This window comes from Brienomyrus brachyistius, chromosome 21 (genome assembly GCF_023856365.1).
Source record: "Brienomyrus brachyistius isolate T26 chromosome 21, BBRACH_0.4, whole genome shotgun sequence".
NCBI lineage: Eukaryota > Metazoa > Chordata > Actinopteri > Osteoglossiformes > Mormyridae > Brienomyrus > Brienomyrus brachyistius.
In genome coordinates this window covers 18961070-18987927 of record NC_064553.1, presented here as the reverse complement: position 1 = coordinate 18987927, position 26858 = coordinate 18961070, and the positions used below count along the sequence as shown (strand labels likewise).

The 26858-nt window shown below is 41.1% G+C and overlaps 2 protein-coding genes across 4 annotated transcripts in view; both read left to right on the top strand.

Annotated features, from left to right (window-relative positions):
- The window catches only part of lamc1 (laminin, gamma 1), a 57981-nt gene extending 38029 nt beyond the window's left edge, over positions 1-19952 (top strand). The window contains exons 8-28 of the mRNA XM_048989537.1: positions 2426-2562; positions 5648-5770; positions 5981-6170; positions 6453-6565; positions 7989-8210; positions 8490-8678; positions 8831-9076; positions 10838-10991; positions 11135-11277; positions 11479-11657; positions 11750-11906; positions 12133-12338; positions 12456-12535; positions 12645-12782; positions 12861-13005; positions 13805-13954; positions 14687-14801; positions 16368-16567; positions 17135-17293; positions 18056-18155; positions 18296-19952. Of these exons, the coding sequence (XP_048845494.1) occupies positions 2426-2562; positions 5648-5770; positions 5981-6170; positions 6453-6565; positions 7989-8210; positions 8490-8678; positions 8831-9076; positions 10838-10991; positions 11135-11277; positions 11479-11657; positions 11750-11906; positions 12133-12338; positions 12456-12535; positions 12645-12782; positions 12861-13005; positions 13805-13954; positions 14687-14801; positions 16368-16567; positions 17135-17293; positions 18056-18155; positions 18296-18552 (3403 nt within the window). The 3' untranslated portion in view covers positions 18553-19952. The remainder of the gene's footprint in view (positions 1-2425; positions 2563-5647; positions 5771-5980; positions 6171-6452; positions 6566-7988; positions 8211-8489; positions 8679-8830; positions 9077-10837; positions 10992-11134; positions 11278-11478; positions 11658-11749; positions 11907-12132; positions 12339-12455; positions 12536-12644; positions 12783-12860; positions 13006-13804; positions 13955-14686; positions 14802-16367; positions 16568-17134; positions 17294-18055; positions 18156-18295) is intronic.
- Positions 19953-21929: 1977 nt separating this feature from the next.
- smg7 (SMG7 nonsense mediated mRNA decay factor) overlaps positions 21930-26858 on the top strand; it is a 54167-nt gene continuing 49238 nt past the window's right edge. The window contains exons 1-2 of one of the 3 annotated variants that reach the window (XM_048989542.1): positions 21930-22285; positions 22598-22795. In XM_048989542.1, coding sequence (XP_048845499.1) covers positions 22770-22795 — 26 coding nt within the window. In that variant the 5' untranslated portion in view covers positions 21930-22285; positions 22598-22769. The other 2 variants (XM_048989543.1, XM_048989544.1) reach the window with 2 other exon arrangements.

The window sequence follows — 26858 nt, the reverse complement described above, 5'->3', positions numbered from 1 at the left end:
CAGACCTTCTCATCCAACATTAGTGCCTGACCTCACAAATAGTGACCTCAGAGCTGGAAATATTCACGGGAACGGTACTGGACTGTACCAAGTTCTGCATCGGAAATGTGACTGTGGGAAAACCCAAATGCTTTTGTCCAAAGCAGAAACCCTGGATGACCAGCCAGGTCCGTATGCTCCTCAGAGCCCGCGACGCTGCTTTCAGGTCAGGTGACCGAGCTCTGTACAGGGCTGCCCGAGCCACTCTGAAAAGTGGAATTTAAAAAGCCAAGATGGACCATAAGAGAAGCATAGAGTCCCGCCTGGCCAGCCAAAATACACGGGAGATGTGACAGGAAATACAAAGCATTACAAACTACAGAGGCTGTGATGCAACAACAGGAAATCTGAGTGCGCCGCTAGCAGATGAGCTAAACTGCTTCTTTGCTCGCTTTGAATCATCACAACAGCAGCACTCACCTGCTCCAGCTCTGCTCCCACTCCCACCGGGTTCCTGCTCCACTCCACTCACTGTAAAGGAGCATGATGTCAGACAGGTGCCCCAAGCAGTGAACCCTAAGAAGGCTGCCGGCCCAGATGGTGTCCCTGGTAGGGTGCTCAGAGCGTGTGCCCACCAGCTCACCCTCATCGTCACCAAAATTTTCAGCCTCTCCCTAGCCCAGGCAGTCATTCCGTCCTGCCTAAAAGCAGCCACAATCATACCAATGCCGAAGATGTCTCCCATCACCGGCCTAAATGATTATCGCCCTGTGGCCCTCACCCCAGTAATCATGAAGAGCTTTGAGAGACTGGTTCTCCAGCACATCATGGACTATCTCCCCCAAGACTTTGATCCCTACCAGTTCGCATATCATGTGAACAGATCCACAGAAGATGCCATCGCCGTTCCTCTCCACTCTGTGCTGAACTGGCTCCAGACTGTGAGACTCGGCCCCCACCTCTCCTCCATTCGCACACTGAACAATGGATCCCCACAAGGCTGTGTGCTGAGCCCCCTCCTGTACTGTCTCTGTACCCATGACTGTAGTCCGGCCCACAGCAACAACCTCATCGTCAAGTTCGCTGACAACACCACAGTGGTCGGACTCATCTGAAAGGGAGACGAGGCAGCTTACAGGGTGGAGGTCCTGAAGTTGGCAGCCTGGTGTTCAAAGAATAATCTGGTTCTAACCTTCAAGAAAACCAAGTAGATCTTAGCTCCCCTCTACATCAACGGCGAGTGTGTGGAGAGGGTCCATACCTTCCGGTTTCTCAGGATCCTTATCTCCGCTGACATCTTCTGGACAAACAACATCACAGTAGTTACCAAGAAGGCTCAGCAGCGGTTACACTTCCTGAGGGTCCTCAGGAAGCACAACCTGGACTCTAACCTGCTACTGACCTTCTACCGCTGGTCCATGGAGAGCCTGCTGACGTACTGTATCACCGTATGGTACGGCAGCTGCACCATGGCAGACAGGGAGAGGCTCCAGAGAGTAGTAAAGGCAGCACAGAAGATCATCGGCTGCCCTCTCCCCTCCCTGATGGATATTTACACCTCCCGCTGCCTCAGCAGAGCAAAAAACATAATCAAGGACAGCTTCCACCTTGGCTCTGATCTGTATGACCTGCTGCCCTCAGGGAGGCGCTACAGGTGCATTACAGCAAAGACAGACACTCATGAACAGTTTTTCCCCAAAAGTCATAACCACTCAGAACTCACACATGCACTGACTACACAGTCTGACTCTCCCAACCCCTGGACTTCCTTCTATCCATCATCTGTGCAATATCCAATATCTAAATGGTATTGATAATAACTGTGCAATATCATTGCTCTGTGTCCAGCATCCACTACTCACTGCACATTATTATCATTACCGTGTAATACCTAAATAATGTGCAATAACCCACACTGCATATCACACTGTATATTCATATATTTGAAAAACCCTACTTAGTTATTTTTCCATATGTATATAGCGCGGCAGAACTTTTTGCACTGTTTGTTGTTTGTCGTGTTCTACATACATGTTTGCACTGAAGGAGCTGATCTTAATCTCATTATACATGTGTATAGTGACAACAAAATGCATTATATTCTATTCTAAATGCTCTCCTGGAAGAATGGTCAAAAATTCCCATAAACACACTCCTAAAACTTGTGTACAGGCTTCCCAGAAGAGTTGAAGCTGTCATAGCTGAAAAGGGTGGGCAAACTCCATATTAATGCCTATGTATTAAGAATGGGATGCCATTAAAGTTCATGTGTGTGTAAAGGCAAAAAGTATGTGTCTGCATTGCCCATTGCAATGAAAGTGTCTTTGACATGTCTTTAGAAGATTAGACAAGAGATGAACACTAACTAACTTCATTGAAGTTAGTTAGTGTTAGTTAGCCATTGAAGATGAAAATCTAATCCAGTTCAAATGTCTTGTGCCTTTAGGTGCAAGCCGGGATTCTTTAACCTGGATCCGCTGAACCCCCAGGGATGCACCCCCTGTTTCTGCTTCCGGCACTCATCCGTGTGCAACAAGGCAGAAGGCTACAGCATACACCTTGTGTCCTCCACCTTTGACAGAAGTGAGCCAACCTCTTTAGCCAATCACCACCACTAAATTTTATTTGCTTTTATAGGAAGTGACAGATTTTGTTTTAGGGGGTAAAAACTGCAATCCAGTCAGTTATTTGGATTCACATCTGGTATCTTGATGATATGGGGAAAAACATGAGTGGTTCTGCTTATGGAGCCATTAGGCAGTTCCATATGGAGGGCAGAGTACAAAAGCCCGAAAACATGGAGTGAAGGTAACTTGGTGATTGTTAATGACTACTGCTGATAATGCGACTCCCTTAGGGGGCATAATGTTAACGCTACCCTTGGGGAGCAAAGGAAAGCCATCTCACTCAACTGACTGACAAGTCTCGCTAGGTGTCATGAACACTTCATAGTGGCATATTACGGTGTCACTTTCTGTGGCGATGTTAGGCTTTTATTATTGTTTTGATGCGACTTACCGCTCGAGAGGCACATAAATAACTGTTAATAATTACTGTTCGTTTTTCAGCAGCTGGTTAGGTCTCGTTGTTAGTGTTCTGGCTTGTACCTTAACGCTCATATATCCGGATCCTTGAGGTATCCTGCCTCGACGTAACATATTCATGAAACATAATGAAGTTTGCCGGTCTCAGTAGCTCCCAAACGTGTCCTGACAACTTCTGTAATAGTCAGAGGTCTCTTGCAGCCATACTACCATGATTATGGTTAATCAGGCATGCCCGGCATTTTTAGAAATGAAGCAAAGTGAGCTGGGATATTAAGTCTTTCCTGAGGGGAATTTTTCATTGTTGCCAACTCTCTGTACTATAAATTTAAACTATAGCTGTCGCCGTTGATTATATGAATAATTGAGTAATCTAGAGATTCATTTTATGATTAAACAAGTAATTTGTTATGTATAATATATACACAGGTAAAATATAATATTTATACATTTTCATAATTAGCAAAAGGCAAGAACCAACCCTTGAAGGGGTGTCAGGCCCTCCCTCTGTCCTGCATATGGTCAATTTAGGCACCTTGGTTCACTTAAGTGGCATGTTTTTGGACTGTGGGGGCAAACGGGGGGTTTTTTTCTTTTGCATATTGGAACACTGCTATTTCAGACCAATTTTCTGCAAACAGGACATGCCACTGAACTAGCTGGTGAAGGAATGGTTTATGTGGACAGAGTCAAATGAACTGTGTCCCAAAAGGAGTCATTTCTCCCATCCTGACAATCTTCGGAATGTCTGCATTTTCTTTCATTTAATGCTTCCACACATCTGAGGCTTTTGCTCTTTATTTGGACTCTCATCCGCTATGTGCCATCTTCCTTACACCATACTGCTGTCATTTAGAAGGCAAATTTTAATCAATGCTCTTTTAATCTAGAAACAGTGACAGCTCTAAATGAAACATTTCTGAAAATTAATCATTAAAGTTTTTTTTTTTTCCTTATTTTGAAACATAGACGGTAAAAGGATGACCTTTGCATGCTTGTATAAATCAGAATACATTGAAAAAATAATTTTGGGAGAAATTTGACAAATTGAACCATTGAACCAGTTTATTGGGAACCTCAGTTTTTAAATTTTATGTTTTTTTTTCCTGTGAATAAACGTGACCTGAGTTAATCTTGTGTGTGCATCACGGAATTCTGAATTCAGATAACTAAAGCATGTTACTGATAAGTTTAACTCCAAAGAAATCTTGGAATTCTGATATGAGGCTTGAAGATACGAGGCTTCACAACCTATGGCTTTACAGTGTGCCGCTGTTAGCTGAACTTTAGTGCACTTTCATTAAACCAGAAGGCAACTAGCAGTGTCATTCCATTGTAATCTGCCATTGCTTTAATATACAATACAATGGATTTTTATTTGAAGCATTACAGTTTCCTATAATAACAGCAAATAACATTAAATATATGTAATGTTTTAGAAGATCATGGTCATCCTACGTATGGGAGTGAAATAACATCTCAATCTACTGACAAATTATGCTACTGCGGAAATTCCTCTAACGGTGGAATTCAGATTGTTTGGTATTGTACAAAAGGTTAATAAATCATGTAGTGTTAGATTTACAATTATTGTTTTGGGATTTACAGTTATTTACCTACTTTTTACCATTTGCTCCATAAGTCAAACTTGGAGAGGTGCACTAATTGAACTCAGTAAGCTTGTCTTTAATGCATTCCTTTTTTGAAGATAAAAGGCTTCTACAGTGCTTTTCCTTGCCCTTATCATAAGGCTGGTGCCTTATTGAGTATGCCCCTATTACATTTTGATCTTAAATTTTTTTTTGAACTTCACTCCAAGTGGTTTAATCATACGTGCTTGTCAGACAATTTTACTGTATTTAAGCACTTCGCTAACTGATCGTGTTTTCTGGGAAGCCATAAAGGCGATATAAGAGGATATGAAGTCAAATGTACATCTGGGGAAGATCATGAAATAAGGGATTCCTCATGAATTGCTGCTCCCCGATGGGAAGACCCTTCCCACTTGTTGTCAACGTGACATGTTTGTGACAAAAAATGGCTTAATTTCCTGCAATAAGATGCTGGTTTTTAATTGTAATTAGTACAAGTGGGATATACCCAGATTATGCTAATGAAGGAGGTTCAACGTGTTAAAGGAGCAACTCTTGCATGAGTTTTGCCAGTGGAGGCATCACTGCACTGTATTTCAGTCAGTCCGAACAACGTAGCCAGAGTAGCTTATATGGCTCATTCATTATGGATTCTGTTCATAGTGCTACAGTGTTAACTTTTCTTATGTCAACAATTTAGTTTGAATTTAAAAATTCATTAGTGTGAAATTGAAGGTGATTTTCTGTTTCAGTTGGAACTGGGCCATACTGAATTCTAGTGGTATTCAGTATTCCCAAAATATGTATTTCAATTTGTGTTAATTCTGATAAAATCCATGTTAAAGTCCTGCTATTTGGTTCATAATCTGCTTTATTTTTTATTATTAATGATCATCCTGCACTATACTCTAGTTTCACTTTGTTATATTTGTCTTCTGCTGTGGTTATTAACTTTGTGTGAGCAGTTAAAATGAATAACTAACAGAAATATATAGATGCGGGCTGGTATGTAATGGTGTGCGTCTGGCCCAGGCAATGAGGAATGGACTGGCCAGCGGCGCGACGGCTCCGGGCTCCCGGTCCAGTGGTCCTCCAGCAGGAAGGAGATCTCCCTCATGTCCGATGACTACTTCCCCATATACTTTGTGGCTCCAGGTATGAAACATATAAGGCCCATTTTACAGGAGAGACCCACTGAAACTTCTGTGCCTTCTGTAGAACATTTACATTAATTTCTAATATACGATAGCAGTATGCTTCTGTTTGCTGCTTTCTGTTAAATGTCCATTTCACCCACGTTCTAAGATGTTCTGCTGCAAACATTTTCCATCAGTCACAGTGTCTCTGTGAATTGTGTTCCAACAGCGAAATTCCTGGGCGACCAGCACCTGAGCTATGGGCAGAACCTCACATTCAGTTTCCGGGTGGATCGACGGGACTCGCGCATGTCTGCCGAAGATGTGGTACTTGAGGGGGCAGGCTTGCGTGTGGCCGTCCCCCTCATTGCCCAGGGAAATGCCTACCCCAACGAGAATCCGCAGACATACGTCTTAAGGTATTAATGAACCGCTATGATGCTAAGTCCCAGTTTTAAATGAGGAGCCTGCTAAATGGAAGGGAAGACATTTAGGTTATGTCTTAAATCAAATGTGAAACGAATGCAAGACAAAAACATCTGCGGAGTCTTCAGAAATATGCAAGGCTGTCTGCTTTCAAAATGTGATTTGTGTAGTTCAGCTCTTATTAGTGTTCTGTTCATGGGACGTTTGTTTACCAGCCTTATTGGGGGACTTCACTCATTGTAAGATTGTCTGATGATCTCCATGTACCTTTGCAGGCTACGTGACGCCTCCGACTACCCCTGGAAACCCATTCTCACCTACTCAGACTTCCAGAAGCTGCTCTACAACTTGACCTCCATTAAGATCCGTGGCACCTACAGTGAAAAAAGTGTGCTCCTGTTCACGTCGTTAAGCATTCCTGAGGGATCTGTATAAACGTTTCATTAGTCTCGCCTAATAATTTTGAAGGATCACCCTCGTTTCTCAAAGTGTAGATGCTTGCTAGAATTCATCTACATTTGTTAATCATTAGGAATGTGATTGTCGTTATAATTGGTTTTAAGATTTGGAGTTTCAGTGAAGTTCTGTGAGTTGCGTAATTCTTGCTTAATGTCTAGATGTGAACTTCTTTGAAAAAACGACAGTCTGTTAGTGTGCTAAGGAATCTTAAAGCATATGATGTAGGACCTGCTTTAGATTTTCTCTATGGACCCTCAGACAGTCCACATTTCTGCATTCATAACATTTACTGATTTTGTATAATACGAAAGAGCCTGATTAAGCACAATGCACAGTTTTAAATTATCATTTGATTTATTGAAGGAATTAATTTCTCTAGCACCAAGATCACCCTTGTGCAAGTAACTACCCTCTAAATGTAATACTTGGTTGTTCCACCTTTAGCAGCAACAACTGCAAACCAATGCTTCCGGTATCTGCGTCCCTCAGTTATGGCAGGTCACCCAGGCCCTGAAGCAGCAAAGCATCCCTGCACCATCACACTACGTCCACCGTATTTATGCCAAATGTAGCAGGACCCTTGTCTTCCAAAAAGTTCCACTTTTGACTCACCATCCACAGCACATTCTCCTGAAAGTGTTAGGGTTAATCAAGGTGCTTTTTTGATGAGTGTTAGACGAGCCTCTTCTTCTCGTTAAACAGGGGGTTTTATTGTGCATCTCTCTCATGGACATAGTTTCTTTCTAATGGTGGAACCACAAACACAGACTTTAACTGGCCTGAGAAAGGCCTACAGTTTCTTAGATGCTTATTCTGCTAGGCTGGCCACTACTGGGCAGATCTGCCACTGTTCCAAGTTTTCTCCATTTGGAGGTGATGGCTGTCGAAGTGTTTTACTGAGTGCTTTGTACCCCTTTCCTGACTAACTTTCCTTTTTATGTCTTTCATGTGGCATTTCTTTTGATCAAGGTGTTGTGTGCTGTTTGAGAACTTTTAGCCAGCTTTACATTTCTGGAAAGGTTTTAAGTGATGTTTGCAAGTGTGTGTCTAGTGTAATTTAACCCGTTATTTAAATTTGGTTCATTGGTTCAGTGAGTGGCTATGGAGCAGTTACTTTTCACATGGGTGATAAGTGTTGGGTTAAATTAATCTGTCGTGTTTACTTAGGTTGTCATTTGCGCTATACTAAATAGTTTGAACATCATAAACGATTAAATGTTACTAAGCAAAATAGAGGGAATCAACCAGAGGAGGAATACCTTCACAAGACTGTATACTGAAGTCATCCGGTTTATGGGAGCTTGATACCTTATGGAAAATTCCACATGTTAATAAGCTGAATTCTTCTTTAGGTGCTGGGCATCTGGATAATGTGTCCCTCGTGACTGCCCGCAAGGGTCCTGGCACACCCGCGCACTGGGTGGAGCAGTGCACCTGCCCCCAGGGCTACACGGGCCAGTTCTGTGAGCGGTGTGCCCTGGGGTACCGCAGGACCCAGCCTGAGCTGGGGCCTTTCAGCTCCTGTGAGCTTTGCAACTGCCACGGCCACAGCGAATCCTGTGATCCAGAGACAGGTCAGTTTCTGGGAGTAATTTTTGGACAAACACTGTTAAACCTTATTCCCTTACAATAGCCCTTTAAATAAATATAGTAAACATATGATAAAAAGTTATAAATGTGCTATATGTTGGAAAGCAATTACATTGCTAATAGTTAACAACTCGTGTAACAGATCCTGTATGTATGAACCTGATGGGTTTCACGTTTTTGAAGAGTAAAATTTTCAAAAGTCTTTGCATGGCTAATACTGCCCTCTAGTGGCAGAAAATATAATTTACACATTTTTGTCATAGGGATGTGTGATTGCAAGGACCACACTGCTGGTTCCAGTTGTGAGAAGTGCAGTGATGGTTACTACGGTGATGCTACTCTGGGAACTGCCTCTGATTGCAAGCCTTGCCCCTGTCCTGGAGGCTCATCCTGTGCAGTGGTACTTCATACCATGGAAGTGGTTTGTACCAACTGCCCTACGGGGGCAGCAGGTATAAATTTAAAGAGCAGCTAGACCATATGTTATAGTAAATCCACCCTGGGGGATAGAGAATTGTGATTTTCGCTGTTTAAGTATTTTTGAGTTCACAGGGCACTATGTAGCACGCAGTAGCGAGTAGCCGTGTGTGATGATCCTTCCCAGGGAAGAAGTGCGAGCTCTGTGACGACGGCTATTTTGGCGACCCCCTGGGGACAAGTGGCCCTGTGAGGGTGTGCAGGGAGTGCACATGTAGCAACAACATCGACCCCAATGCCGTGGGCAACTGCAACCGCGACACCGGCGAGTGCCTCAAGTGCATCTACAACACCAACGGCTTCTTCTGCGACCGCTGCAAGGATGGTTTCTATGGAAATGCTCTGGCCATCAATCCTGCCGAGAAGTGCAAGGGTGAGAATGACACTCCATTCTACACTTTATGATATCTTGTCCACCTTACATTCTGTAATTGCAAATAGTCAGACAAAATGGATTCACCAAGTTTTAAATGACAAATACTTTATTGATCTCATTAGAAATTGCAAATGTAATAATGGCAAACTGGGCCATAAAAAGTAGATGAGACAGATAACCAAAAAATATAATGCAGATAAATGTACAGCAACAAACCGCATGTGGTCTGATAAATGGGGTCAGCAGAGGGACTCGCTGCAGAGTCAGATGGCAGCTGGACGACCCTCACGTAGTGTTCCAGAGATCAGCCAATGTGCAGCTGAATCTGGTCTTTTGTTTGGGCAGGGAAATGGTCTTAATTGTGTTTATTAGACATGGAATACATGTGCTTGTGGGGCTGGGCCACTGCTACCACAGATGCTTTCTAGTTAGCGTGATAACTCAACGCAAAAAATCTTTGAAGGATCTTTTTACAGATTTTGCAGGTACAATGTCTGGGTGATGAACTGGAACTGAGCAAATTTTGAGATGGATCGCCCCAAAACTGAAGCAGTGCTAATACAAAATAGGGCAGTTTTGACACTTGGTCTCGTTTGTGGGAGTAACTCTTTTTTTGATAAAATTATTTGAAGCATCTTTTTTCAACTGTGCAAACATATTGTATGGGTGAGCAACTGGATATGAACAAACTGAGCAAAATCATCCCAAAATGAAAGCAATGTAAATGAGTGGCAGCAAAGGGAATGGCGAAAGCAGAAGACATTGTATCTTGTGATTGTAATAGGTAGCTGTAACAGAAGAAAATCTCAATAGGGTTGGAATGTGTCTGTATGACATCGTAGTTAGTTATACCTGCAGAACCCTGGAGAGGCCTGGGGTTTTGCTTGGGCACACATTGTACTGGGAGACATAACAATTTGAGGAAATAAACTTACTATCGTAAAACATAGCACTTGCGTACTTCGCTCCAGATTCTGCCACTGTGCACATCATTCCTTTAGGCAGGCAGACAAACAAAAGCTCCGCACAACTTAATTTGATGGCCTGTAATAGGAAATTGAGAGCACGAAAAAAGTAAATTGTAAGCACATTTTAGGGATTTCATGAGCTACATTTAGTGTTTTGTGGGAACATTAATTTTTGTGCATGATTTAGTACATTGTGCCCATGAAATTAATATTGTCACTTATTGTTACACTTCTTACTATTAAGTCACAGAAACTGTTGGTCATAGCGCAAATGAGAAATAAATATAAGTATTTAAACATATAAAGAGTATAATATATATATAATTGAAATTTTTTAATATAGACACTAAGACATAAAGAAATTTAGCTACTTAATTGTGGGGGAAAGGGTGTGTAAGTGGAATGTACAATGAATGGATAGGTTTAGTAACTAGGACTCTGGGCATTCAGGTAAAAACACATTTATTGACATCTAGTACTTCTAGAAATTATAGAAGTTTGTAGGGATTAGATGGGGTGGAGGGGTAAGAGAACTGTCCAGGGAATAGTGCTGTTAATCTGACAACATCCTTTCTAGTAAAATGATAGTAATGAAATGGAAAAGCACGTTCTGTTCTGTGGCTTGTAGATGTCTGACTGTAACGAAAGATCACATCGTTCATGTGCATTATGTGACGCTGACTAAGCTGTTGGCTTTTCAGACTGTCCAGCCAAGTCTGAATAATGGTTACTACCACCTCTTTTGAGAATATAGTGGGTAGATTCTGATTGGTCTGCTCCCTCCCCCCAGCCTGCAACTGCTCTCGTTTTGGCACGGTGAACAAGGGAACCAGCTGCTTACAGACCACTGGTCAGTGCTCATGTCTGCCCAATGTAACAAACAGGGACTGCAGCGTCTGCAATCCGGGCTATTTCAACCTGCACAGCGGCCTGGGCTGCCAGCGGTGAGCTTCTTGGTTTTACCTGCAGTGTAGAAAGCTGCATCTTTATAATGGACGACTAGATCATGTGCTCATAATCACTGTCACAATTTCCTTGACTACTCTATTCTAGTTATGTATCTTAAAGCCTAAAATTGTCTCTACAGGTGCGACTGCAGTGCAGTTGGTTCCACGAACGGCCAATGTCACATAAGCAGTGGTCAGTGTGAGTGCCAGCCAGGTGTCACGGGTCAGCACTGCGACCAGTGTGAGGTCAATTTCTTTGGCTTCGGGCCATCCGGCTGTAAACGTAAGATGTTCTTTTAATCTGCTGCTTTTACCAATTGCCAGTAGCATGTCGTGTGAAACTACAAAATAGGTCCATTTTCCTAGAAAAATCCTGAATAACATAGCCATTGATCCTGGTTCTGTATTGAGGTATTAAGGAATGTATGACAGTTAGAAATCTGTCTCGTCTCTGACACCACCCCTCTCCCAATTTGCAATGTAGCCTGTGACTGTGACCCAGAGGGCTCCCAGTCAGCCCAGTGTGAGGAGAATGGGCACTGCATCTGCCGGCCTGGTTTTGTTGGTGTTCGCTGTGACATGTGTGAAGAGAACTACTTCTACAACCGTTCTCGGCCCGGCTGCCAGCAGTGCCCCTCCTGCTACACCCTTGTGAGAGACAAGGTGAGTTAATGCTGCGTAGAGGGAGCTTATTCTCTGCAATTCATCCCAATTTGCACCTTCAAGACTCACAGGCTTTCGGCTTTTTGTTCTAGGTGCACCAGCAAAGACAGAAGATGCAGGAACTGCAGGATCTCATTGACAACCTGAGCAGCAGTCAGGGGACCGTCAGCGACAAGGCCTTTGAAGAGCGTCTGCGGGAGGCAGAAAAGGCAATTATGGACCTGCTGTTGGAGGCGCAGAACAGCAAAGGTGAGGACTGCTGAAATAAAGGCTAAAATATTTAAATGGTGCCCAATATTTAATGGCAGCAATATTTTAAAAAATAAGTAAATCAGTTTCCTTCCTTTTTGCTGGTTATCTTCCTAATTGACTTGGTAACAAACAATACTTCAACAAGTCTGAAATTCTGGAAACTTACCTGCTAAGCTTGCTAATAGGAAATGTTGGCATGTCCCAAATTTTTCATCCATTCCAGATGTTGACAAGGAGCTCCTGGAGCGATTGGCTCACATCAACAGCACCTTAGTCACCCAGTCGAAGCGTCTCCATAACATACGTGACACTGTGGACCAAACGAGCACACTGGCAGACAAGTCTCGAACCCGTGTCCAAAGCGCAGACAATCTGATCAACCGGGCCCGCGATGAGCTCCAGAAGGCCAAGGATGCCATAAATAAAGTGGTGAGGAGCTCGAACAGTCATTGTCTATAAGTCACTAGTAAATAAGACACTCCAGTGTCTTCTGTTAAATGCGTCACCATTGAAGAGGCTAATGTATATAGTTAATTTTCTTTGTAGGATATAAATGTACCAACAAACACTGGGGATCCAAACAACATGACTCTTCTAGCAGAGGAAGCTCGGAAACTGGCTGAGAAGTAAGAACTACGTTTGAGTTATTAATGGTGTCGTTAATTGGTGTTTACATGTACTTTTACTATCTTGAGAATGGTAGTGATAATTGATTTTCTACACGATTCTGATTAGACACAAGATTGATGCAGATCAGATACATAAAATCGCCAAGGACGCCAATAGCACGTCAGCTAAGGCCCTGGAACTGTTGAAGAAAACTTTGGACGGGGAGAACAAGACGAGCAATGACATCGAGGATCTCAACAAGAAGTATAAAATATGACACTATTTTTTTGTTATTAACTGTTAGAAGGAACAACGAATCTTACGGATATGTGGTGCTTGCAGGTTTAATGAGGCTAAAGATTTGGCACGGAACTTGGAAAAGCAAGCGAGCAAGGTGGACGCTGAAGCTGAAGAGGCTGGCAGCAAGGCCTTGCGCATCTATGCAAACCTAACTGGGCTCCCAGGTCTCGACACCAAATCGCTTGAGGTTAGCAGGAGCCACTAGCCTAAACATGCTAGAGGAAATGTGACGTAATATGAAAATACAGTTGTTGGGCACTGCTTGCCAAATTGCAAATTCAGTCTATTATGTAACTATGATGTAGTTCATAATTGCTGCAAGAAATGTTAATGCACCTTGACATTTACATTTTATTCCATGAATGTCAAAACACGGCATTTGCAAAAATTTGGATACTTCAGTACGTCAATATTTAGTAACACCTGCTTTGTATCCTGCTGAGTCGCTAAGTTTGTGTTGTAGGGATTTTTGCCCACAATTCCCTGCAGATCCCTTATAATCCTGACATATTCTCGGGCCCCCTTGTTGTAGAAACCATCCCCTTTTCAGCCTCAGCTTCTTGGCTGGCATCCAGAAAGTGCTGATACCTGGTGGAAGCCATTCTTCCCTCTACCATTGCAATGTTTCCTGCAGCACTGGTAGCCACACAACCCCAACGCATAATGAACCCCCCCCCCCCCCCCCCCCCCCCCAAAAAAAAAAATTGGATATATTTTACCACTGTCAAAAACATACCATTTGGCTTTTTTTTTTTTGTTTCTTACAAAAAGCTCAATTTTTTACTACTTTTGACGCTGATGGAATAAAAAGTAACTTTAACGTTTGCAAATTTGTTGTTTTCCGATACTGTGTCCTGCAGCAGTCGTGTTACTTTTCACTCGCATAACTGACTAAACATGCAATTTAGCCAGGGGTGCCTAAATTTTTGCATATAACTTAGTTAGAATGTAACTGACACCCTGTTAAATAACGTCCCTCTTTTCAGGATGAAGCAAACAAAATCCAGAAAGAGGCTTCGGAGCTGGATAAATTGATTGATAAAACTGAGAAAGAGTATATGGACCTCAGGGAGGACCTCAGAGGCAAAGAGACAGAAGTCCGCAGACTGCTGGAGAAGGGCAAGACTGAGCAGCAGGTGATGCTTTACAGCGTCAAATCGTAATTCTCTAACAAGCGAGGGAGACGGCAAAATCCTGCCTCCAGTACTTGCATGTACTGCTAGCTGCTGTTCAGGGCAATGTGCAGTATGTGACAGTGTCTATATCTGACTGTAACTAACCCGGCAAGCAGGCCAAGGCTACAAACACAGTGAGATAACAGACTTCTGATTTAGTTTTCAGTTGAGCTGTACGCGGGACTCGTTATATTTTGACCACTTTTGCTCTCTCTCGCCAGATATTTGACCACTGATGGTCTGCTACATGTTTCTAAGTCATAATTAAATCCGCCCCACCAATCAACTTTCCAGATAAACTAAAAGACTTTGATCAGCCCCGCTAATCAGTAACCCCCTGCTGGTCGGCGGGTTTTAGTGCCAGTCGATAAGTGGATTACAACGGCGCTTTTTTTCATGTTTTCACGTTATTCTTTTGGCAAAAACAAATGTGTTGGACAACTTTATCTTCTATTGTGATATTTTTTTCAGTTATCACATGTTATTTAAAATATTGCATATTGTTATATAATATGCAACATTTTAAATAACAACAATGCGATATTTTAAAAATATTTTATAAATCACTCATTTAAGCTTTTCTTTGATAGTCTGGTTGTCAATTTTTAAGAACTTTTTGATAGTTAAAATCAGAGTTCCCTTTGGAAGTTAGCTCAGTGAGGTGGCTGCTGTGGTAACGCTCCCATCTTCCAGACTGCTGATCAGCTGCTGGCTCGAGCTGATGCCGCCAAGGCCTTGGCTGAAGAAGCATCCAAGAAGGGGAAATCCACGTACCAGGAAGCCCAAGACATTCTAGCAAACCTGAAGGGTTAGTGCGAGTCCAATGCAGGTTTCATCAATCTGCCACTCTTCAAGCAATTCCAAAGGATATGACGTTTAGAATAGTCAGCTTGTAGGCCATAATTTTGTAAAAGTGTTCAAGCCTGTGTTATCAGAGTACAAAAGCCAGCATATCCAGGGCTAGGCCTTGAAAATGTTTATATCTTTAATCTTCAATCTTTAATTCTTGTATTCAGTCATTGTTATTAGTTGAGATGAGATGATCCAGATTTTTTCAGTTCCGATCCTTTTACGATACACAATTCCCGATAGGATCAGATTCCGATACAAGAGCTCTTTTTACTTTACTATGTTGACATGAGTATATAGCGTATACATTTATATTTTAAACTAGTAAATGCAGATGAAAAAATGTGTGCCAAGAAATTCTTTAATTAGACTACTGCAAACATGAATTGTGTTTTGTTCCACCTTGTTTGTATCTCTTAAGCATTTTTGAGACATTTGCGGTTCAATTTCAATGTCTTCCGATTCGGGATACGCAAGTGGCGAATAATTAAAATGCCCCATAATTACGTGTGCTGTGTTTAGTCGGATTTACTACTAAACACTACTCCCACCTCTCAAAACTGTTTTTACAAAGACTGCAAATTACCATGCTACTAGTTGTTAAAAGCATAAAATACTTTGACTGTCACCCCCTTATCTGCTGTTTTTACGCTTCTCTTGCTGCAAAGGGTATGCACATGACATCACAGCAGGCAGAAGTCTCAGACTCGCTGAGTGGCAGCATTAGCGTTCAGCTTAAATGGCACAGAAAGAAATATCTAAAATGAGAAAGAGCTGTCATGTGATTGATTGTACAAATAGCTCTTATTTCGTGTTAAATCTGTTTTTTTAGAGATCGCCAAAAACTAAAGTATCGGATGTGGATCGGTCACATACGGCCGATACTCGATCTGTGAAATAGGATTGGCACCAGTACTGATCTGAATATCAGTTTGGTGCATCTCTAGTAATTAGAGTAGATCTAGTAGATCTAGAGTAGATCTGTATATATAGGGCTGACATTTTTAACAATGGCACGAATTTTTGCGGCAGCAGCAACTTCAATTTATTTTAAACAGCGAAGCTGTAAAATTTGGAGCAAAATTTTTCCAATTTTTCCATTGTCATTCTTTACCATGTAAGTGTATCTTGAGATGACTCAAAACCAGTTTAAATTACATGTTTATTATTAAGCAATGTGCTTAGTAAGGCCCTTGCCTTCCCTGAAAAAAATACACCATGCATTGTTTTTTTTTTTTTTTTTTCTTGGACTAAGTTTGACTCCAAGAATAAAGAATGTGATGTTAACACAGGCTGTTCTGAAGAAACGTAACCTTTTAACAATTAAGATTATGAAATTTAACTTTCTACAATTTGTAATAATCTCTCTGTCTTAATTCTTGAGGTGGAAAAAAATCCTAGATGTAATATTTTATACGGGTTTAAAAAGATCTGGATTATGTGATAATTAACGGATTCAGACTTTTAAATGCCATCAGAAAGTCACCATTCTGTGTATGCTTTGTATTCCTTTCTCCATGCGCAGATTTTGACAAACGTGTGAATGACAACAAGACTGCTGCAGAAGACGCCATGAAGAAGATCCCAGAGATTAATGCTACCATCGTTATGGCTGCCGAGAAGACGAGGCAGGCGGAGGGAGCGCTGGGCAATGCTGCCGCCGATGCTGCGGAGGCCAAGAACAAGGCAGAAGAAGCCGAGAAGATCGCCAATGCCGTTCAAAAGGTACATTTCACCATTGGCAAATACATGCAAGCATCTTGCTCTATATGCCAAATAATGTTTTTATGAGCTACTAGCATAAATAAAGTAACCCCTTTATATCTGAACATTTAACATTTGTGGTTTTGTTCATTTGCAAGTTCACCATGAACAATTAAACAGGAATGTTTTTGGAGTTTGCTAAAAGATCGCAGAAACTCAAACGCAACACCTAAGCAACAAATAATCCTCCGTTTCATGTCGTATAATTTTTTCATAAAGATTATCTTGTTTGGTTGCAATTAGCTTGGCTAATTGATAGCATAACAAATTGCAGCACCAATAACCCAACAGCTTTCAGTCAGTCATCCCACTTGCTTGCTGTTAGGACATAAGAATGAGTAAGAAGCCTGTAAACACCACCAGAAAACACCATAGAGTAAGATACTGAGTTACCAATAACCCAGAATCATTTAATTAGTTTGGAGAAAAACATTTTTGGATCCCATGTTGTGGGAAACTTCTTGGCTGAATTATGAGCTCAGTCCTCAAGAAATTCTCTGGTGAATTCTTGGCATTCCTATGTTTCAGAGCGCTGCAAAAACCAAACTGGAAGCAGAGAAGGCCTTTAATGACACCATGAAGTTAGACGATGAGGTCAACGATATGATGGCCAAGCTGTCGAATGCAGAGATGGAGCTGGCCAAGAGGACTTCAGAGGCTGACCAGGACATGATGATGGCCAGCATGGTGAGTCTGCCTGCTGATCCTAACCATGCAAATATATCACAAGTAAGAGGAAGTGGAATGAAGCTGAATGGTCAGGAGAATTCTAATGGATTATGGATCTCACCAGTCATGGAAATAAGCATGTTTTACTTTGTGAGACTTCTTTTCTAGAAGCAATTAGGCTGTTAAAAGGTCAATTGTGGTTCTTTTTTTTATTTTTATAAAAACATGTAATTAAAGATATATACATTTTCAGGGCAATTAGTTTTAAATACTGTAAACATTTATTCGTAAAGGTAAAGTGTTCATAGGAAAAAAGATGGTTTGAAATGTTCATTGTAGAATTTGATGTGAAATTCTTACCACACAACATGTGGAATTGCATGAATTTATCTTTGGATGATATTCCTGTTTTTGCCGTATTCGTCACTTGAAAGTATCACCATACTTCCCACTTCACAAGAACAGAAAGATCCGATTGGCTACTTTGTACAATATATTTATGCAATTTATTGATTTGTTGTCATTTTTAGCTGTCATCCATCCATGTTGAAACGCATACAATTCAGCGGTTGCTAGCAAAACTTCTGTAAATATTTATCGTTATACTAATGCATTACAAAATTCTAGTTTGTATTATCTTTGAGACTTGAACCTGAAAACTCAACATTTTATACTGTTATTTCAGTAATTTGGCAAATTTAATGACTTGTTGAGTTGGCAAAATTCTCTCGCGACAGTTTCCTTGGCTTTAGCATAAATATCTGTGTGGTCATTTTGCAGGCCTCTGATGCAGCTAAGGAAGCTGAGGACAATGCCCGCAAGGCTAAGAACGCTGTCAAGACAGCTTTGAATACAATAAATCTCCTCTTGAAGCAACTGGGTATGTACTGCATGACATGTGACTGGCGGTGCCTGTAATTGATGAGTTTTGCCACACTGAATTGAACAGATTTGATAGGTAATCAGGTCTAGTAACCTGGCTTTATAATTAGACCAGTGAACACTTCCATCTGGGTTTAGGCAACATCGACAAAGTGGATCTGAGCAAACTGGACCAGATCGATGGATTGCTGAAGAATGCCAAAGACCAGATGGACAATAGTGAGCTGGACCGCAAGCTTAAAGAGCTCAGCGAAGTCGCCAAGAGCCAGGACACCATGATCTCTGACTATGACCAGCAGATCCGCGACATCAGGAAGGACATCGACAACCTAATGGACATAAAGAACACGCTACCAGCAGGGTGTTACAATACCGCTTCCTTGGAGAGGCCCTAACCTGAGCCCTCCACTCTATGTACCTCTGCTCCTCCCCTATAACACTGGCTAAGTGCCGTTTTTTACCAAAACTACTACTTTTTTTTTTTTTGCTTAACAAAAAAAAAAACATATCAATATTTTGGTTAAACCAGGATGTTATAACAAATAACTGCAACTGATATATGCAACAAGTTGCAGACACAGAGCTGTTACCACAGTTACCGACTTTGCAGTTTGAGTGCAGCCGCTGTTAGAGACGAAACGGTACCATTCGGGGAAAAAAAAACCCATATGACTGCAACGGCTTGTGTTTTTCAGAAGTGCCTTAAGTGCAAGACGCAACGACTCCTGTCTGAAATCCATGTGTCTCTTACTCAGAATAAGCTTACGTGAAACAGACTTTTGGCAACTTGTGTTTCGTTTTGTTTGGGCGCAGCTAGTCAAAGCTAATATTCAGTACATTGTTTTTATTTGACCATGACATGAGTAGCCTTGCCCAGCAGTGAATGAATCCCTGGTGAACTCAAACCACTTTTGTCTACTGTAGTGTACGCATATATACATGCAAAACCCATCAAGTAAATATATGAAAAGTGTGAAAAGGCACTTGTAAAATTTCAGCTACCCTTATAGATGACCACCTTTGCTGCATAACTACCCAATTCCTGCAACATACTCTGAATTCAACACTATGCAATGTTGTACATGTGCGTAACAAGACTTTGATACACTGGTGCTAATAATTTCAAATGTTATATTTGTGTGAGTGTGTTTATTATAGTGTGAGAATGAGATTTTCGTGTAAATATATGCATTTATATGCGCAGGACTGACTACAGTGCATTAGCCTTCTCTTGTGGTCCCATCATTTACAAAAGCAACTGAAACTTTACACACATGGTCCTAGCATTACAAAATAACTGTACCTGAAATCTACACACACAGACCCACACACCTGTATAGGACAATGCTTGCTTGTATTCAAAGGTTTTGCTTGTTAATCGCAAACATGCCTTTACTTCCAGTGGTTCCTTCCTTGAATGGAAGAGATCTGGCTTTTCTAAGCCATGTATTAATTACTGGTGTTAGTGTTAACGATGTAAAGATACCTACTTGTGTTGAACGCATGAAGGAACAAGTTGCAGAAAGACCAGCAAATCCTCTGATCCCAGTCATGCCTCCTCTGTATTTGCAAAGCACGCCATTGTGGAAAGAATGTCACACGTACTATTTTATGTATAAAACAGTTCTTATTTATATCAAGTATTTAATCATTTATTAGTTCTTAAGTTAGTATTTTTATTTTCAAATCCCTACATGCCACGGTGACATTTTTTTAAAAGATCTGACAACTCCTGTTCATATACTGCCTGTAAATCGAATTGTTCCAATTAAATTGTTGCTACGAAAACAAGAAACTGTGTCCAATTCTGTAAAAATGGTTCCCTTCCAAAAAAATGAGTGATCTAGCTTTCTGACATTAGTTGTTCTAATATGGTAATCCATGACGAAGCTGCCATAATTGTTGCTTTCCCAACCTTAGGAATATCCTGTTAAGCACATGATGAGAAGTAAATGTGTTTGTTTTTTTGTGCTCAAGAACTGTTGCAAACTATACTGTTCCGGTTTTTTGAAATAATTCAGAATTCTGCCTAACATGGATTTACTGGCCAATAACTGCTAAGTCAAATGCGTGTAAGGGTTATGGTGATACTAGTGCAGAGGGTGTCCTGAGTGCAGGGGTCCGATTCTGTTCATGAAAAGCGGGAATGTGAGAGAAGCAGATTGCATGTTTGCCAGAAAAGCTGGAACTAAGTGGTGAAACAGCTTGTTTGGGTTCTCAAGCTACTCTGTCATGAGCTATGAGTAATAACTGAAAAAAACAAAGTCATGAGTATAAGAGGCTGAAATGAGGTTCCTCAGTGGGATGGTCTGACACTTTTAGTGAGTGGATTTCAGAAGGACCTCGGAATAGAGCTCTTGCTCTTTTAGTTGTGAGGAGTCATCTGAGGTGATTTGGACATCTTATAAGGATGCCGCATAGTTGCCACCCAAGGCAGCTATTCTGGGCGGGTCTCACTGGGTGAAATCCCTGGGGAACAGCCAGGAGGCACTGGAGGGATAACATCTCCTAGTTGGCCTTAGGAGCATTTGGGTAACAGGAACAAGCTACAATCTGTGGCCCCAGCGAAAGAGGTCTGGTCTGACTATTCGGCATGCTGCTCCTGTAACTTTATCAGGAAAAAGAGTGAAGAAAAGAATCAGTCCATCCTTATTAAACCTCCATTTTTTTTCAATAAACATTTTAACTTGAGTTTTGAGATGATCCTGTAACCTGGAAAATTCATGCTAATCAGAGGGACTAATTTCTCTGCTGCAATCAGTAAATGTGTATTAAAACCTAAATAAAGCATCCATTTCGTGAAAATAAAACTTGTACAAAACATTAGCAAAGAATTAAGTCATCGATGGTTTGAGTATAGACCCTCCCAATGTATGTATTTTAATAGATGCATAACATCTACTAATGATGCAACTGCATTGAGATTTTGGTTGAAAAAAAGAGGAAGTATCTTGGGTTCTTTAGTTTTCATTTTGTAATGGTCTACTTAGAAAAGGGCTTTCATGTTAAATCTATGGAATAAACTAAAGTATAGAGTAGATTAAATCAAAACAACTAACAAAAGAACCATATGCTTGTGATGACAAGACAAACTAACTCAGCTTTCGGACAGGTGCACAAGATTCTGAATAAACTAATGAGCATGTATTAACCAAAATTTATATATAAATTAGTTATCTCGCCATCAGAGAATTTCATCAACATTACACATTCCCAAATGTCAAACGGGTGGAATCCTAGGCACAGCAGAGTACATGGCCGTTGAATTTCTCGTTTTATAACACCCTTAAATTGAGGTGCTGTCCGAAAAAACTTATGTTGGAGGTACTTACTAAAGATGAGTCGCTCATATTAAAACCACTTTGCGTTTATGTGAAATACGGATGAACTACATTATCATACATTAATCATAATTTTCAATTAAATCTGAAATCACAGTAAATTATTTAAAATAACAAATTATTTTACATTTTTTTTATAATTTGTTCTTAAACCATGGCCATTTACTTAAACCAAAATCATCACTCCGAAAACAGAAAAAAATAAACAGTAAGAAATCAATTTAAAAGCTACATTGTTATTGGTAAAGGTGAAATACTGGAAATTTCTAGTTACGGGGGGGCTATTCTTGTCCACCATTATTCTACGTATCCAATCACCTATCTGCCATCTTGCTTTTTTCAGTTGCTGTTAGTCTTTCGAAATGACTGATGGGAATTCGCACCCAGAGCACTTCCGGGTTCGTGTTGTCCACGCGCCCATTAAAGGCGACTTAACGTACAGGTTCTTCGGGAAGGGCCTGTTAGTTCGAAACATTATATTCATCCCTGGTTTTTTTTTTTTTTTTAACACAAGTTGGATGCTTGTTATGCTGCCTAAATTTTACCCCGTGCTTAGTTAAAGCTCAATAAACAAACACACTAAACAGATTCGTTTCGAATGAGCCTCATTTTGAATCGTGAATATTTTTCTATGATGAATGGTGATTTCTGCCCGTGGATTAATGCCACCGACATGATCAATTAACAACGATCTCTCATCTTCATCCTACAAAATCATCCTCCACCTTGTCTATCAGCTACCAGAAGGAAGAAAGGCCGCCATGTTGGCTCGCGTGTGAGCTAAAAGGTACCACTTTAGAACCAAAATGACGCCTGTTTCACAAAGCCGGGGGCCGTGCGGCCGAGCGGAGGCCGATTAGCTGGCACGCTCAGCGGTGAATGATTTTTTTTTTTACCCACCTCAAGAAATCGCCGACGACGTTTTTTTTAACGTAGTAGTTTTTACCTGTTACCATCATGGTGTAAAGCGTTGCTAAGTTGAAAAGCTATGTTGTTTTCTGAGACCCACCGTCGCTGCGGAGGTGTTAAATAACTGTCCTATCCCTAGTTAATAATCCTTCAGGCAAACTAACCGACACCAAGCTCTTTCATTTCCTAGTGTTTTGTAGGGTTTTTGTACTCGGCTGATCCGGGCCGTCCATGCTAGCAGGCTAAGCCAGTTAGCTTGCCTGACGGCTACCGTGGTGACCAACTGGGGAACAATATGGCGCCAGAAATCACTTCGGTTTCTCCTGACACAGAGCTCGTTTAAAGCCCGAAGACCGAGCAGGATGAACCTTTGCGTCCAATATTTGAGGTAAGCGCTTGTCTTTAAAACCCAGATAAAAACTCCCCTGCTAAACATTTCAGTTTCAGCCCGGTGCGGGTTATGTGGAGGTCTGTTTGAAAGTGGCCGCAGTGTTGTGTCCGGGCGCTCGGTTTGTGCTAAGCTAACTAGTTAATTAGTTGGCACGGTTCTGCTTTTAGATCACCACCACAACTTCTTGACAGTCGGATTTAATTTGTGGTTTTATTGATGAGCGAAAGACCAGTCGTCGTATACCCATTTTATTATTTCGCTGGCTGCGCTTTGATAATCTTGTACATCTTACAAGCGTATATATCACAGTGTTGTTATAAATACACTGATATTAAGATCACGGCTTGCTAGACAGGTCCCGAGGATCACTGGATACTGATAATCGACTAAATGTGCTAGATATAAGTATATGCACTTTTTTTGCACGGTTAGGCAGTGGTATCTGGGTATACAGATGCTCTTGTTCAGACCACCAAATCTGACATCAACCTTAAAATGTGGCTAGTTAAATGTGCCCGATTTCATCCGAGAAGGTGGACCTATTGCGGAAATTTCAGGCTTGCTGGTTAGTAATGTAATCATAAAAAGTAAAATAAATTTTATAGCCATATAACCTCCAATTCCGGATCGGTCATTAATAGATCTGATACTTAACGTGAGAATAGCAAATTGTCCATCTATCACTAAAATGGCTGATGTTTTGTATGAAATGTTGCCAGGTGTGTTTACAATTGCCTGCATGAACTGGCTAACTCCAGTATATCCTGGGGTAACAAGACTAACCTCAACTGGTTCTGCGTATTGTTCTTTTATCCTGTATGCCGCTCATTCGGTGCACAGGGCAATACGCATCCTGTAGCAATTGCATATCAGATGGCGATGTAAAACGTGTTAGCATCACAATAAAAGGGAAATCGGTGTGGGTTTCTAAACCAGCCGATTTGTGCGAAGTGATCTGACCACGTTTTTAAGCAGAAAATGGTGATGTAGGAAATAAATAAAAAGGGTTAATCACGCCTCCACAGAGCTGCACAAGGCAGCATGGACACTCGTGGGCACTATGGCGTGTTCCTACACTAACTTTTTCCCATGTGCTTTGCCAAATATCGAGTTTCTTTTTGTGTATGTTGATTTTCTTTTTTTTTGGGTGGTGGTGGTGTAACACACAGGCCAAGTTAGATCCTTTGCTTTTTAGGAACTGTTCAGTTGTTGACCGTTTCCATTTTATTAGATAAAGGCTGTATTATTCTTGTTTAGATTGACTTGAATTTGGTATTGATCAGGCTTTAGACTGTCCCTCATAGATGAATGTCATTTGTTATCGGTTAGCTAGTTTTTGTATGTACTTACAGATTTCATATGGGGATTCTGTGTATAATTTTTATGGCATTACGGACACTAACACCAATCTGATCTAACAGAAAAATCCAGTTGCAGATTCAATGTTGATTCAACTGTGCATAAACTGGCTTTATTTTAGATATTTGGATTTTATTTTTGCATGATTTTTATGTGCGTTATGGCTAGAAGTCGGTCATTTTAGTCCTGTCATTCCATTATAGTGATTTTAGAAAAATAGGATGAGCTCAAGCGCCTCTAGTAATTGATTATGGTTCATAGTAGTCGTAATACCCGGTACCGGTCTCCGGTAAATAAGAGGGATAACGCATTTTTCACATTATCTGCAATATTACTATGTGGGTGGGCATGCAACCTTTTTGCGATGTGGTAATATAAGTCAAGATATGAACTTTGACCGTTGTTTACTCCAAGTGTCTTCAGGGGTGGTCTGGTTTAAAAATTAAACGAGTTACAAATGTTTATTTAATATGTAACTTGATCAGTTTTTTTTCCCTTCTCCGTGATGTAATCTATGCTTTTATTCTTCCAATGACTGAGTCATGTTCATGTTTTTTTCTCATGCTTTACACATGAGTACTTTGTATTGCTGTTTTAGTGACCTGTCTTGCAGTATTGCATGAAAAAATGACTGCAAAGTTTATATATGTGGAATACTTAGCGAGGAGGTAATGACGTTGTTTTGGTTTGTTGTTGAGACAAAGGCAAGGATGGAGTTACACTGAATTATTGCTAGAGAATGGACTCCTTCCAATTAATTTCCTATTAGTATTATTATAAGTAATGAATGATAACATAGTATCCTGCTGAAGTGAATTTGACAACAAAAATTGGGGGACAGGGGATGGGGAGGTTGGTGCTGTCTGACATGACAACATTGTATTTTTCAGACAGCCCCGTCACCTGCTTTGCCCAATCTGTACTCCTCACCTATTCAACAACCTGTAGATTTTCAATAAGTACTGAATGGATCATCTGAGGGGGCGGCATGGTGGTGCAATGGTTAGCACTGTTGCCTCATACCTCTGGGACCTGGGTTCGAGTCTCCGCCTGGGTCACGTGTGTGGAGTTTGCATGTTCTCCCCTAGTTGTCGTGGAGTTTCCTCTGGGTGCTCCGGTTTCCCCCCACAGTCCAAAAACATGCTGAGGCTAATTGGACTTGCTAAATTGCCCGTAGGTGTGCATGTGTGCGTGGATGTTGTGTGAGTCTGCCCTGCGATGGGCTGGCCCCCCATCCTGGGTTGTTCCCTGCCTCGTGCCCATTGCTTCCGGGATAGGCTCCCGACCCCCCGCGACCCAGTAGGATAAGCGGTTTGGAAAATGGATGGATGGATCATCTGATACTGTGAATGTTAAATGTTTTTCACCTGGATCTTTTCAGTTCTAGTTGTGACGTGTAACTCAAACTACATTTGTTCATTTATTGCATATTCTACTCGCATGTCAGTTCACACGATCTTTCCCCACCAATGAGGTGGTTATGTGTGTTTCTTTGGGTATGTCTTAACATGGTTTGTATATTATTCATATTGTCTATTTATATTCTATTTGTTTTCTCCTTTGCGCTGTTTCCAACATTTTTTGTGATATGCATACAAACTGTAATGGATACATTAGTGGTATATGTGGAGCCCTGAAGGAACCACGGACATTGTTTTTTATTTTTTTTGTCATTGGCTTATTGTGCAGGTCTGAGTGCAGGGTCAGGTTGTATATCCAGCACCCTTGGATAATTTCATGTGACTTTTTTTTTTTTTTTTTAAGTATAGTTATGTTCACCTGCAGCCTATATCGCAAAGAATTTAGAAGAATTAGAATTTAGAGATCAGTGGTCATTGTTGACACACCACAGCACACAGTGCACGTCAATGAAATGTGTCCTCTGCATTTAACCCATATGTGACATCATGACATAGCAGGGGGCAGCTAATTCAGTACCCCGGGAGCAATGCTTAGGGGTGGTACCTTGCTCAGGGTACCTCAGTGGTGCCTTGCTGGTCGGGGATTCGACCAGCAGTCTTTCAATTATAAGTGCACTTCCCTAACCATTAAGCAACCTCTGCCCCCAAAGCCAGGTAACTTGACGAATTTAAGGTACTCCAGTTGAAAATGCTTAATTTTTAGGCAATTTGAATATGAACCCAGGTAGATCTTCATTCATTTAAATTTTTTGTGAAGCAGTAATAAGATCCATCTTTTTGACTTATCACAAGGTTAAATCTCATCTGCATTCACACTTCCCTTTGCCACCACTAGGGGTGATCTGTATCAGAATTTAATCTTTTCCAATTCGCACCTATGCAACGTTTCTGAAAAGTTTGAAGATCTATAAACTTTTTGAGTAGTCAAAAAGTATTTTAGGCGGTGAACAAAGCATCTCCGGAGGCAGCGGACCAGTCCCACAACCCTGATAGTGCACAAACGTCTGCCCGATATACTTATGTCTAAACGATGTAATACTCAGCATGTTTGCTGATTGACACCATGTCTATGTGAGGCCAGTTTCTGATCTCTAGCCAACCCTAATCTGTGGTAATTCTTCCCATAATGTGTTTAATACATGTGACACATTATGCAATGTAAATGCATTGTGGGAAGATTGCAAACATGTATGTGTGTTATACAGGTATGTGCCCATGTCTGGACCCGATTTCCCGAAACCTTCTTAACGCTACGTTGTTCGTAAGTTCTGTGTTAAAAG